This window comes from Archocentrus centrarchus, chromosome 1 (assembly GCF_007364275.1).
Source record: "Archocentrus centrarchus isolate MPI-CPG fArcCen1 chromosome 1, fArcCen1, whole genome shotgun sequence".
Classification (NCBI taxonomy): Eukaryota; Metazoa; Chordata; class Actinopteri; order Cichliformes; family Cichlidae; genus Archocentrus; species Archocentrus centrarchus.
Genome location: NC_044346.1, coordinates 2,593,059 through 2,605,408, shown reverse-complemented (window position 1 = coordinate 2,605,408; position 12,350 = coordinate 2,593,059). Strand labels below are relative to the sequence as shown.

Genomic DNA, 12,350 nt, shown 5'->3' with positions numbered 1-12,350 from the left:
GGACCTCAGTGCAGCTTTCAATATTAGAGATTAGAGCATGCCATAGGTATTAATGGTACTCCACTGCAGTGGTTTGAATCATATTTATCTAATAGACTCAAATTTCTTCATGTAAATGGGGAGCCTTCTTCACACACGCAGGTTAATTATGGAGTTCCACAGGGTTCTGTGCTAGGACCAATTCTATTTACACTACATGCTTCCCTTAGATATTATTAGAAAGCAAACCATACATTTTCATTGTTATGCAGATGATATCCAGCTTTATCTATCCATGAAGCCAGATGACACATCAATTAGTTAAACTACAGGAATGTCTTAAAGCCATAAAGGCCTGAATGACCTCTAAATTTCCTGCTTCTAAATTCAGATAAAACTGAAGTTCTTGTCCCTATCAATCACAGGGCATGATTAGCAAGGAACGGCAGGGAGATGTCCCTAACAATATTTGCTCCGCGTGTATAATTAGCACCGCACCAGACCCTGACTGTTTGGCCCCCCAGAAATCGATTCGACTCACATGCCTACCAATGTTAATACTAGGGATGTGTATGATTATTCGACTAGACGACTAATCGTCGCTATTGTTACTAGTCAGTACCCGACGTACTAGTCGGTTAGCCTAATTATTAAGGTTTTAATTAACCCAGTGCTGGTAAATGTTTGTCCTAAATGTTATGCAGCCATCTGCCACCAAATGGAGCTGCAGCCCTGGCACTGTTATAGAAAAATGCCAAAACATAACCTGAAGTGCACCTCCCGAGAAACATCCTTCCTTCCCTGCATTTCCGGCTACTTCCTTCAAGTTTGCACAAAGAAGCGAAAAAATTAGAGGGCCAAATAAGTGCCAGCATTTTATGTTTCTGTCGGCCGACACTGCATGTAAAACACCAGGACCCGACCGAAAGGTAATTAACACATGCAATGCACCTGCACAGGTATAAACGTCGGCAACAACATCGGCCACTTACGTAGGTTACGTCATAGCAGTTGAAGTCTGAATCAGGGGTAAGCTGGAGGGGGAGGATGGGGGAGAGGGAGGTCTGTGCTCCACTGCTCAGGATGCCGCCCCGGATAAGAGAAGGAAAATGGATGTTTGTATTGTATTGTATTTGATGTGTGTCGTGAAGTGTATAACAAGCATCGTTCATAATGCGCCACACTTTTAAGTCTCAATTTATTCATTTTTCAAGTGTTTTCATATATTTATATCAATTGATTTTATGTTTTAATTCTTCGTTGTTTGGAGTGTAACGTGCAGTGTTCATAATGCACAGTGCCACACAGTTAAGCAGCATTTAAAGCGCGATTCATTATAGAAGAACACGATTAATGGTTTCAAATGCCTTTGGTTAGACAGCCTTTGACATTGTCCATTAAATAAATTAAAATTTTATTTGATATCTGAGTGTTTCTTAGCTTTAGACTAGTCCGTGAGTCTAATTTTTCTTCCTTGTTTAGTCGACTAAGATATTAGTCGCCAGGAACATCCCTAGTTAATACCAAGCCGTTTGAATACATGTACAGGATCTGTCAGTATGTTGTGGCACTAAAATGTGAGCAAATTCATTTGGTCTAAATAACTTGGTCCAATTTCTTCCTAGTATAATTAGTTGGGAAAGCTGGCATGACCTATTAATTATTTGTGTTTCATTTATGATGTATTGCAATTTATCTATTTTTATATTGCATTTATATATGAATATTTTATTTATATATTATGCATTTTATTCTAAATTTAGTTTTTATTTTCAAGAGATGGTAGAAATGCACTAGATTTCACAGTATTCACTGTTCTTTAAGTGCAATAAATGCAGTGTTTACAAAGTCAATGAGTAATCATGCTAAACATGATGTTGAAACCTGATTTCAACATTAACCAAAATAATCATGATTTTTTCCATAATCGAGCAGCCCCATCTTGGAGTCATATTTGACCAGGATATGTCCTTCAATGCACATATTAAACAATTATGTAGGACTGCTTTCTTGCATTTGTGCAATATCGCTAAAATTAGAAACTTCCTGTCTCAGAAAAGCTAATTCATGCATTTATTACTTCTAGGCTGGACTATTGTAATTCATTATTATCAGGCTGTCCTAAAAGCTCCCTGAAAAGCCCTCAGCTGATCCAAAATGCTGCAGCTAGAGTACTGACAGGGACTAGAAAGAGAGAGCAGATTTCTCCCATATTGGCTTCTCTTCATTGGCTCCCTGTTAAATCTAGAATAGAATTTAAAATCCTTCTCCTCACATACAAGGTCTTGAATAATCAGGCCCCATCTTATCTCAAAGACCTCATAGTACCATATAGGGCTGCATAAAACGATTATTTTAGTAATCGAGTATTCTATCGATTATTCCAGCGATTAATCGAGTAATCGGATAAGAAATACTTTTTTTTATTAACAGTTTATCTGCATATTTTAACTTCCGTAATGCAGTTTCTCGCCATGTGAACAAACAGCGGTGAATGGAGCAGCTACAAAGTTCTCTTTTCTTCACCTTAACACTTGCTGATCAGGTGCTTGATGAAGGACCTCCAGCTGTTTCACAGATTTAATGGTGGTTACTAAAAGAAAAAGCTGCTGTTTTGGACGCTGGAAAAACGTTTCCTTTTTCACTACTTGAGCTCACCGTCACAGCTTCGCCTCTTTGCGCTTGCGCAGTTAAAACCGCTGCCTGCTATGAGTGTTTTCAAAAACTAGTGGCTGCGGGAGCCATGGCGCATGTGTGAGTAATGGTGTAATGCTTTGTATTCACAAGCATTCTCGAAAATACGTTTCTACTGCAGGTCTATATTTAGTCACTAATAAGGGATTAAAGTATAAAAAATATTTTGAAGGAGCCCCTCGGTCCTGGGGGGCGGGCCTTCCGGTACCGAACCATCGCTAGTGCTAATGGCCCGCGCTCGCTAGCAAACCAGTTCTGGTAGCTACAGCTGAAGTAAAGACAAAAATAGCAGCTGAAATTCTCAGCGAGCACAACACACACAGACACACAGAGAGCAGTGGAGGCGTGGAAATGCATGTCAGCGACAGTTGCCACCCGTCCCGTAAAGTACGGAACACGGCATGTTACGGAGCCGTATTCCACGGAGTCCCGTAACATACGGGGTTCTGTATTTTACGAGACAGGTGGCAACTCTAGTGATGATCTACTCTGTGTTAAATGAAATCCATCGCAGCGACGGAGAGCTTTTTAGAATGTGTGCTTGTGTATACGTGAGTGATTCACACTCCAGTCCAGTAGGTGGCGGTAATGCAGTTCTATGTTGGTTTGCCAGCCCCCAATAAACCCACAAAAAAACGTCAGCACAAATGCTGCTAATGCTAGTGAGGAGCGCCGCTTACACCGAGACAGCTGAGCGCTGCAGAGTTTAAACGAAGCATCGACACAGTAAATTTGTGTCGATAAATTTTTAGAATCGATTTAATCGAGATAATCGATGAATCGTTGCAGCCCTAGTACCATATCACCCCAATAGAGCACTTCACTCTCAGACTGCTGGCTTACTTGTGGTTCCTCGGATACTTAAGAGTAGAATGGGAGGCAGAGCCTTCAGCTTTCAGGCTCCTCTCCTGTGGAACTACCATTATCAACCTCATCATCAGCATCACTGTCAGTCTAAGGTCAGACTGATGGTGATCCTCGCGCTCCTTTAAATGGGTGAAGACAAAATTATTTGAATTCATAGGTCCGCTGTCCATGATTATCACGAAAAGCTTTTTCTGGTTTTAACTGTTGCTATGCCAACTGCCAGCAAGCACTGATGTCATATTAATATGCCTTATCTTCTGTATATGTGTGTGTAGGTTCTCTGTCATCCAGGCCATGGAAGGTCATTCACAGTGGACATAGATGGCTTCTCAGAGAACTACCACCACAGAACAGAGGTGGTGGCTTACAACAGCAGCTGTCAGCCACCAACAATGCAGTCTTGAGATCCCTTCCCAGGCACCTCAACCCAAACTCACACCTTTCTTCAGGTGACCTCAATAGGTCACATGATAGGGTGGGGGAAGGTCTCACAGTGGTTTCACCCACAGAATATAAACCAAACAGAATGCGCATCTTCATGTCGGGCCTGCTTGTTTTTTTCTGTGAGTGACGTCATTTACCAACAAACCGTCATCTTGATTTGCTCCCAGAGGCATTGTTCTAAGCACGGAGTGCTATATTCTGCTGTACTGATTGAGGAAAAAATTAAATGAAATAAACTAATGGAGACATCACAGCCAACCAGCCAAGATCAATGGTCCAACAAGCGCTACTGTTGTGCCATTACCTGTAGCAACCGGAGTGCCAGGATCTGGATCCAAGGACCAGCTTAAACATTTGTTTTCATCGTTTTCCTCACCCAGAAAAAGACAAGGATATGTGAGTACACACCTGAGGTCCCATTTACACAAGAATGATTATCTGGTTATATAAAACAAGTTTTTGTTTTATATAATTCAGTTTTTGTTTTCGCCGTTCATACAAAACCGCAAAGACGTTGAAAACATTGCACAGAGTCAAAAAGCAGCTGTCGTGTAAACAAATGGCCAAAACACAAGTTTACTGTTTTCACCTGAAAACATTCTTATGAAAAATAACTAAATAAATAACTGAGCCATCATCATCTGATCATGCTGTCAGTTGGCCGTGCATACTTTTATTGCATACTATTATTGTATTTCATTATATTAAATTATTCATTTCTTATAGTGGAATACAAGAAATTGCAAAATCATGAAAATGCTAGAAACTCAATACAGATATTAGAATTGTAATGAAAATCCACTTCATAAAAGCATGCTAATTTTGTGGCATGTGTGCAAAACATGCATACACTGAGACTGAGCACTCTGCACATTAAGTAGTTTATAACTTTATACTCAAGTTTCACTTTATTAAAACCCAAGGCTTTGATAAGAGAACCAGTTCAAAAGCTGTGCGAATGAATGGTGTCTTTCAGGTTGAATAAATCACTTTCAGGCAGGAGAAACAGCTTCAGAAATAAACAGGTTTTTATTCATTGTGGGAGCAATCCAATATGGAGGCCGCCTTTGGGTCATTTGTCACAGTTGGTGACATCATGCATTCTGTGGTTTGGGACTTGGACATATGTCATATGTCCATATATATGGACATAGAAAGAGGAGTAAATAGAGTAAAGTCTCACAGTGGTTTAATCCAAAAACCCTGGTGAGAATTACCCACACCTTTCACACCTTGGCTCAAGTAATGATGCACATGATCAAAAGTGGGTCAGTGATAAACTCCAAAAGAGACACCCCCACTAGGGTTTAAATACCCGGGACTCTCCACCTTTTGCTTTGAGAAATGAGGAAGCCTCTCGGATGAAATGTGAAACATCTTCAAAAAAATTAAATAAGTCCAGTCACCTTTTTTTTTCAAAGCTCTTGGAACCATCCGCCACTATGCTGCCAGGTATGCTCCTCCTACCAGCTCTGAAGGTAAAGAAACAATCAGACTGACATCCTACTGTTAGTTCTGACTGCCTAGTTAACCCTGTCCCTGCAGGCTCTGCCCAGCAGCTGCTGATTTGGGTAGCAAGCAGATCAACAGGGGGACCTTCAGCCTGTGGATGGGCATGAGGTCGCTGACTAAAAATCATTCCTAGGATGTTAAAGGAGGCAAAATCTCAGAAACTCAACAGATGGACTTCCTGTTCTCTCTAATGCTGATGATAAAAACCTGGATGACTCCAACTGAAGACCTGATGAAGCCCTACAGTCATCAGAGGTGAACTTTCACTTGCCAACCAAGCAGCTCGGTATGGTCTCTCAAACTGCCATGATGCTCCAGTACACCACCTGTGTGTGTCTTTCAGTGTGTGTTCGTCTGTCTGTGTGGTGTGTGTCTTTCAGTGTGTGTTCATCTGTCTGTGTGGTGTGTGTCTTTCAGTGTGTGTTCGTCTGTCTGTGTGGTGTGTGTCTTTCAGTGTGTGTTCGTCTGTGTGGTGTGTGTCTTTCAGTGTGTGTTCGTCTGTGTGGTGTGTGTCTTTCAGTATGTGTTCGTCTGTCTGTATTTTTGTGTCGGTCCGTCAGTGTACAGTGTGTATTTCTGAGTCGGTCCGTCATTGTATAGGGGTGTGTGTCTCAGTATGTGTTTTTCGGTGTATAGGTGTGTGTATTTCTGTGTCGGTCCGTCAGTGTATAGGGGTGTTGTTGTTTGTGTGTATTCTTGCCTTTTCCAGTGAGGGCACCAGCAGGCCTCTCCATTTCGGACCGTTTTCCTCGCTGAAGAAGTCGTACTGCGGCTGCGTCGCCTGCATGGCTGCCGCTCCCGCGGGTCTGAGCAGCCGGACTCACACGCCCGGTTCCGTGAGCGGCAGTCCGGATCCAGCAGGGCGGTTGAAGCCGATAAGCTCAGAACATCCGGGCCGATGCTTCAGAACAGCTGCCCTCACTGCGACCATCCTCGGAGAGCTAGCCGTTAGCTCCGGGCTAGCAGCTGCCCGCAACTCCGCTCACCGGGAGCAGAGCATGGTGACCGGGCGCCGGGACGCTGAGGACGGTTAGCTACCGCGGCGTTAGCCCGCCTGCTAACGTTAGCGGCTGCTCGGTAAACTGACTGACCGGCCAGCAGCTGCCGGGCAGCGGGACCACTGTTACCGGGCGGTCGGTGCGGCTCAGAGGCGCTCCGCCACGCACGCTCACCCACGGACTCTCCTGCGGGGCGGCTCCCGCTCAGCGTCCGCTCAGTAGACTCTGTCCACCGACTCTCTCTGACGGCGGCTCCGGCCGCGGGCCCCTGACAGGCGGACAGTCCGAGAGCTAACGGAGGGCGGTTGTTGTCACCCGAGTGTGAGGAACCGTGGAGTACAGGTTGCGCATGCGTACAGAGCGAGTCCTGACGTATATAGGCGGGGCTCCTGAGAGCGTGCTTCACTGCGCGTGTCACAGTGACGTCAGCAGCCGGTCTCCTCCCGTCGAGAAATATGAACCAAAAAGATCAAATAAAATATTTAAAATGTATACAAAAAAGAGAGGCAACACAAAAAACTAAAATAAAAATATAAAAAATTCTACAAACAAACAGCAAAATTAAAATAAAAAGGATATAGACAGCCACAGAAAATAAAAATGAAACAAAAATATTTTTAAAATGTATACAAATAATGCAAAGCCACAAAAAATATAATTAAATATGCAAAAAAATGAAGCCAGCAAATTAAGCTAAAATTAAAACACTCAAAAATTATGCAATAAATCCAAACAGACACAAAAATAAAAATAAAATATTAAAAATTGTACAAAAAAATGCAGACAGGAAAGTTAAAATTAAAATCTTAAAGTTGCAATATATAATATATACAGTATCAGGCAAAAGTTTGGACAAACTTTCCCATTCAAATGAATGGGTAAGTGACAGAGAAGGACCCAGAAGACCCGGGGATCCACCACACCCCAGGAGCACTGAAGAACCGAGGCCACATATCACGATGACATCCACATGACCACCCTAGCAGAAGGAAGAGGGAGGCCAAGCAGGAGCCCCAGACATCCAGAGGCAGGGGGCAGCCAACTCTGCCAGAGGCAGGCCACCGCAGCACATGCCAAGAACAGGGTCCAGGGCCCCAAGCGTCCAAGTATCGCCCAGCACCCAGCAGTGCCAACATCAGTGTCTGACCTCACAAATGTACTCCTAGAAGAATGGTCAGAAATTTCCATAAACACACTCCTAAACCATGCGGAAAGCCTTCCCAGAACATCTGAAGCTGTTATAGCTGCAAAAGGAGGGGGGGGGGGGGCGACATCATACTGAACCTAATGGATTAAGAATGGGACGTTACTCAAGTTCATATGTGTGTGTGAAGGCAGACGAGAGAATACTGTTGGCAATATAGTGTATCTTATCTGGCCTGGGAATGCCTCGGGATCCCTCAGGAGGAAGTGGAAAGACTGGCTGGGACAAAGGACATCTGGAATACCGGCTTAGCCTGGTGCCACCGCAACTCAACCTTGGATAAACAGAAGATAACTGATGGATGGATGTGCTCTTCTGAATTCAAACTCAGCAGAAACAGCTTTGGGTTTGTAGAGTTTCTTTAGAAATTATCTCCTTGTCACTCTGAGCTCTTCTCAACATGTTTGAATCTTTGCGCCAAACTCAGTGAAACAGCTCCTTCATCCTCTGAGCATTTCCTCCACGTGTCTGCTTGATTTTTATTCTAACCACTGACCCTGCAGGATCTCCAGATGTTCACAGTTATGTTAGTAAAACAATAACTTTGGATTTTTTTTTTTTGCCACTCTTTCTGTAGCAAACCCAAAAGAGGGCAGAAAGGAGAATCTGCAGGCGTGTGTTCACCCGAAATGAGAGAGAGGTGAGTGTAAATACAGTCATTCTGGTTTCCCAAGAGGCTGTGGTAAATTTTAGTAAAATCTGAATTATTTTTGTGTGTTAATTAAGCAAAAAATGTTTCCAGCATGAACTGATACAGTAAACCGATGAGCAGAACGTCACCAGAATGAAGTTTCCGATTCCCACAACAAACCCAAACACATGCACCACCAGGGGGCGCTGTAATGATCTGCTGATGTGTCCTGTGAAGCATGAACTGTTTTTAAATAAATGTAATACTCTTGGTTTGTCTGTATCTTCCCTGATATTACACTTTAAACTTTTTTTATCCCCATTTTCGTCATTTTCTCCTTTCATCATCCCACAGCAGACTCAGACTTTGCTCATCTTACTCTGGAAAAGTGTTTCCTGATCAAATTGATACACTAATCTTTCATTTTTAACTGTCAGTACTCCTATATTGTTTGGGGGAGCCTTGGACTGAGGTCTCCTCTGCTCTGATGGTGTTTCCGGGTTTCAGCCGCCCTTTTTTTTGTGGTGCTTCTCAGCCATGATTCACTCGGTCTCCTCCCTTCACATCAGTCTGGACTCTCAGTTGTTATGACCTTCATGTTTTAACCTCTTAACCTCCATCAGCTCAATGTCAGCCCGCTTAGCGTTAGTTAGGGCTGGGTTGAATCTTCAGGAACTAGAAGATATTACCTTTCAAATTAAATCTTAAACGTTTTAGATTCAGTTTTTCTGTTTGGCTGAAATTTCATACCCTTCAAAGCTGTTTCATGTTAGGAGGTAAAGTAATGATGGACTCTTCTGTGTATTAACACAACTGAGACTCACATTAGGAGGACACGCCTTCTATCACGCCTCACTTGGTAACTGGATCCAATTTACCTCCTGAAGCTGAGCTCAGAGTTAAACAGAGGAAACTGACTCTGGTTTCAGTTTGTGCTGTTCTGATGTGTTTGTTCCCTTTGGTTCTACTGAACAGGAGAACCCTGCAACGGCAGAGCTGAGGCTTTCAGCTCATCATCATGTGATGTTATGAGCTCCTGACTCTACTTCACAGCTCAGAGCTGGGCAGAAGCCTGCAGAGGCCCACAAAAACACACCTCACAGCCACATTTAACAAATATTTAATTCTCAGTTATAAATACATCCAACAAATACTGATAGATCTTCAACAGGAGCAGCTACAGATGAAGAAGAGAATCAGTCCATTCATGTTTACATCATTTATTTACAGCTGAACATCAGGATGCCAACACTTTTAATGTCCAGCAGGGGGCAGCAAAGGGTCCATGAGGGAACAGTAGGGTATGAGAGCAGGGAGAGTATAGGAGGGGTAATGATGGGGTATGACGAGGTACGTGGGGATTTAACTGTGAAATCTACAGGTTAAAGGTCAGTACAGTCAGGGCTGGAGACTGTAAGTTATCATTTTGGCTCTGCATGGTGGTTGAAATAAAAAAATCTAAACAGATCTATCTAAAGTTCAGACTCTGAGCGGAAATATTACAGATGTTTCATCCACAGTCATCTGCCTTCAGGAGTTCGAGAAATCCAAAGCTGCATCTGTTCCTGAGGCTGATCACGAACCCTCTGTGATTCTTCATGCTACACTTGGATAACGAGCGTCTTCCTCCTGATGAAGGAAAGGATCCTGGGATCATCCCTCTGTTGTCTCCTGTGGACCTCCAGGCCATTTGGTGTTATTTTATCTCTAAATAGACTCTGGATATTGACACTCTCTCCAGTGGATGTTTGCAGTCTGAGGATTTTCTCTTTCATTCAGTGCTCCTTTCACCACTACCACAAACAGCTGGAATTATCTGCGCACCTTCAACCTGCTTTATTTATGAAGAAATCCACATCTGTCCATGAAACAGACTGTGGATAAAAGTCTGTAATTCCTGAACATCTGGAACAGTTAAAGCTCAGAGTCTGCTCTGTGGTGGCGTACAGAGGCATATACAGGAGGTTCATGAGAAGGCATCTGGGCTTCTGATAGGTCGATGATGAGTCTCAGAGGCTGATACCTGAAAAAGCTTAACACAAACTGAGTCATACCCTGTTTACACAAGAGTCAGCCTGTCAGTGTCAGAGGTTAAAGGTCAACTCCTTCATTTCATACATAACAGAGCACCAAGCAGCAGCGCTCACACCTGGATCACCTGTCCGTGCCTTCCCCCCCTGTGGGAAGCCTGAGGTCGCCGAGCAGGACCTGCTCAGCGTTTGGAGAGTAAAGGGTTCAGTCTGTGGCTCAGCTCGCAGCTGAATGCTTTAAAGATGGTAACACTGTTTTTCTCTGAAAGCACTTTTATATACACATCTGTGGGTGGCGCTGCCATCCAAACCTGGCACACAGCACCGCCCGATCACATGATACTCCTGTTCCATCAGGCAGGATTCCCACTTTTCAGTCCAGGACTTGCCGTGGTGTCATGCTGAGGTGTGGATACGAACAGTGAGTAACAGGCAGCTAGCTTAGCTCATGCTAACTGCTAATGGACGATCAGCTAGCTGTGCTGTCATCACTAAGAAGACCACGTCCCAAAAATCACAAACGCCGAAGCGTGAATCCCACCTGAAGGACCAGATAAGGACTCACCTGAGCTCTGAGAGCTCGTCCGCACCTGAAGCTACACACAAACTCTGATTAAAGTGGTCATGAAATCCTGCATGTATGAAGGCTAATGTACAACATGGAGCTGCTCTAAACCTGTCACAGTAACTCTGTCTGTGAAGCTACATTTAAGAAATGTGTAGTGCCATCTTGTGCCAGCACAGACTGTGATGTCACGGATTGGTCGGTTGACACCAACAGCCTTACGTTAGCTTATGTTAGCTAACCAGTGACCGAACCGATAACTGAGTGGAAAACAAGTTAACTAAAACTAAAAAGCAGCCTGAGGGGGCGCTCTGTGCTGCCCACCCTGGCTGCAGCAATGAGTTTGTTAAACCAAGAATATACTGTCCACTTTCACTCTGTCTGAGTTAATAGTTGTTGGCTAGCTGCACTGAAACGGGAGAATCCACCTGTTAGCTGTAATGTTCGGGTTTGCAGAGGACTTTGTAAATGAGGACTGTGTGGAGGAGAGCCTGCTGGAGGCAGGTGACCCGGTGGTTCACTGGACCAACGAGCTGGAGTCAGACACTGATTTTTCCCCGGCGGGGTTGATGTACCGAGCGGATGCAGATGAAGATGCCATCAGCTCCATTTTGTACAATAAAACAGTCTTTTTCCCAGCACATCCTGCCAGTTTACAACATAACAGGTTACTTAATGCACATTACAGCTCAGACACGACTCAGTTTCTTACTGAAGCCCTGACATCCATCAGCACGTCCGCAGGGAGAACAGACTGATGTGTGCAACAGAGAAACAAAAACGAGCCACACTTTTCAGAGACCTTGTTTCCTTGCTTTGGTTTAGGAATTTCTATCTCACATTATCTCACTCAGTGAATTACTTCATACAAGAAGTAACCACCGGGTCACCTGCCTCCAACAGGCTCTCCTCCACACAGTCCTCATTTATATGGTGCTCTGCAAACTCGAACATTACAGCTAACAGGCGATTCTCCCATTTCAGTGCAGCTAGCCAACAACTACTGCCTCAGACGCAGAGTGAAAGTGGACAGTATTTTCTTGGTTTAACAAACTCTTTGCTGCAGCCATGGGGGAGCACAGAGTGCCCCCTCGGGCTGCTTTTAAGTTTTATTTTCCTTGTTTTCCACTGAGTTATCGGTTCTGTCACTGGTGAGCTAACATAAGCTAATGTAAGACTGTTGGCGGCAACCGACCAACCGACCCGCCAACCAATCAGTGACGTCACAGTCTGTGCTGGCACAAGATGGCCCTACAAATGCTCTAAAAACTTTTATTTCTTAAATGCAGCTTCCCAGACAGAGTTACTGTGACAGGTTTAGAGCAGCTCCATGCTGTAAATTAGCCTTCATACATGCAGGATTTCATGGCCACTTTAAAGCTTCGAGCTGGCTGATGATCAGTCACACCTGCAGCAGGTTTGGATC

General features: G+C 43.9%; 1 protein-coding gene across 2 annotated transcripts in view; it reads right to left on the bottom strand.

Annotated features, from left to right (window-relative positions):
- sos1 (son of sevenless homolog 1 (Drosophila)) overlaps nucleotides 1-6,830 on the bottom strand; it is a 32,854-nt gene extending 26,024 nt beyond the window's left edge. The window contains exons 1-2 of one of the 2 annotated variants that reach the window (XM_030742971.1): nucleotides 6,372-6,392; nucleotides 6,197-6,313 (exon numbers count right to left, since the gene is read on the bottom strand). In XM_030742971.1, the coding sequence (XP_030598831.1) occupies nucleotides 6,197-6,283 (87 nt within the window). In that variant the 5' untranslated portion in view covers nucleotides 6,284-6,313; nucleotides 6,372-6,392. Of the gene's footprint in view, nucleotides 1-6,196 lie in introns of both variants that reach the window. The other variant, XM_030742978.1, reaches the window with a different exon arrangement.
- Nucleotides 6,831-12,350: the final 5,520 nt, after the last annotated feature.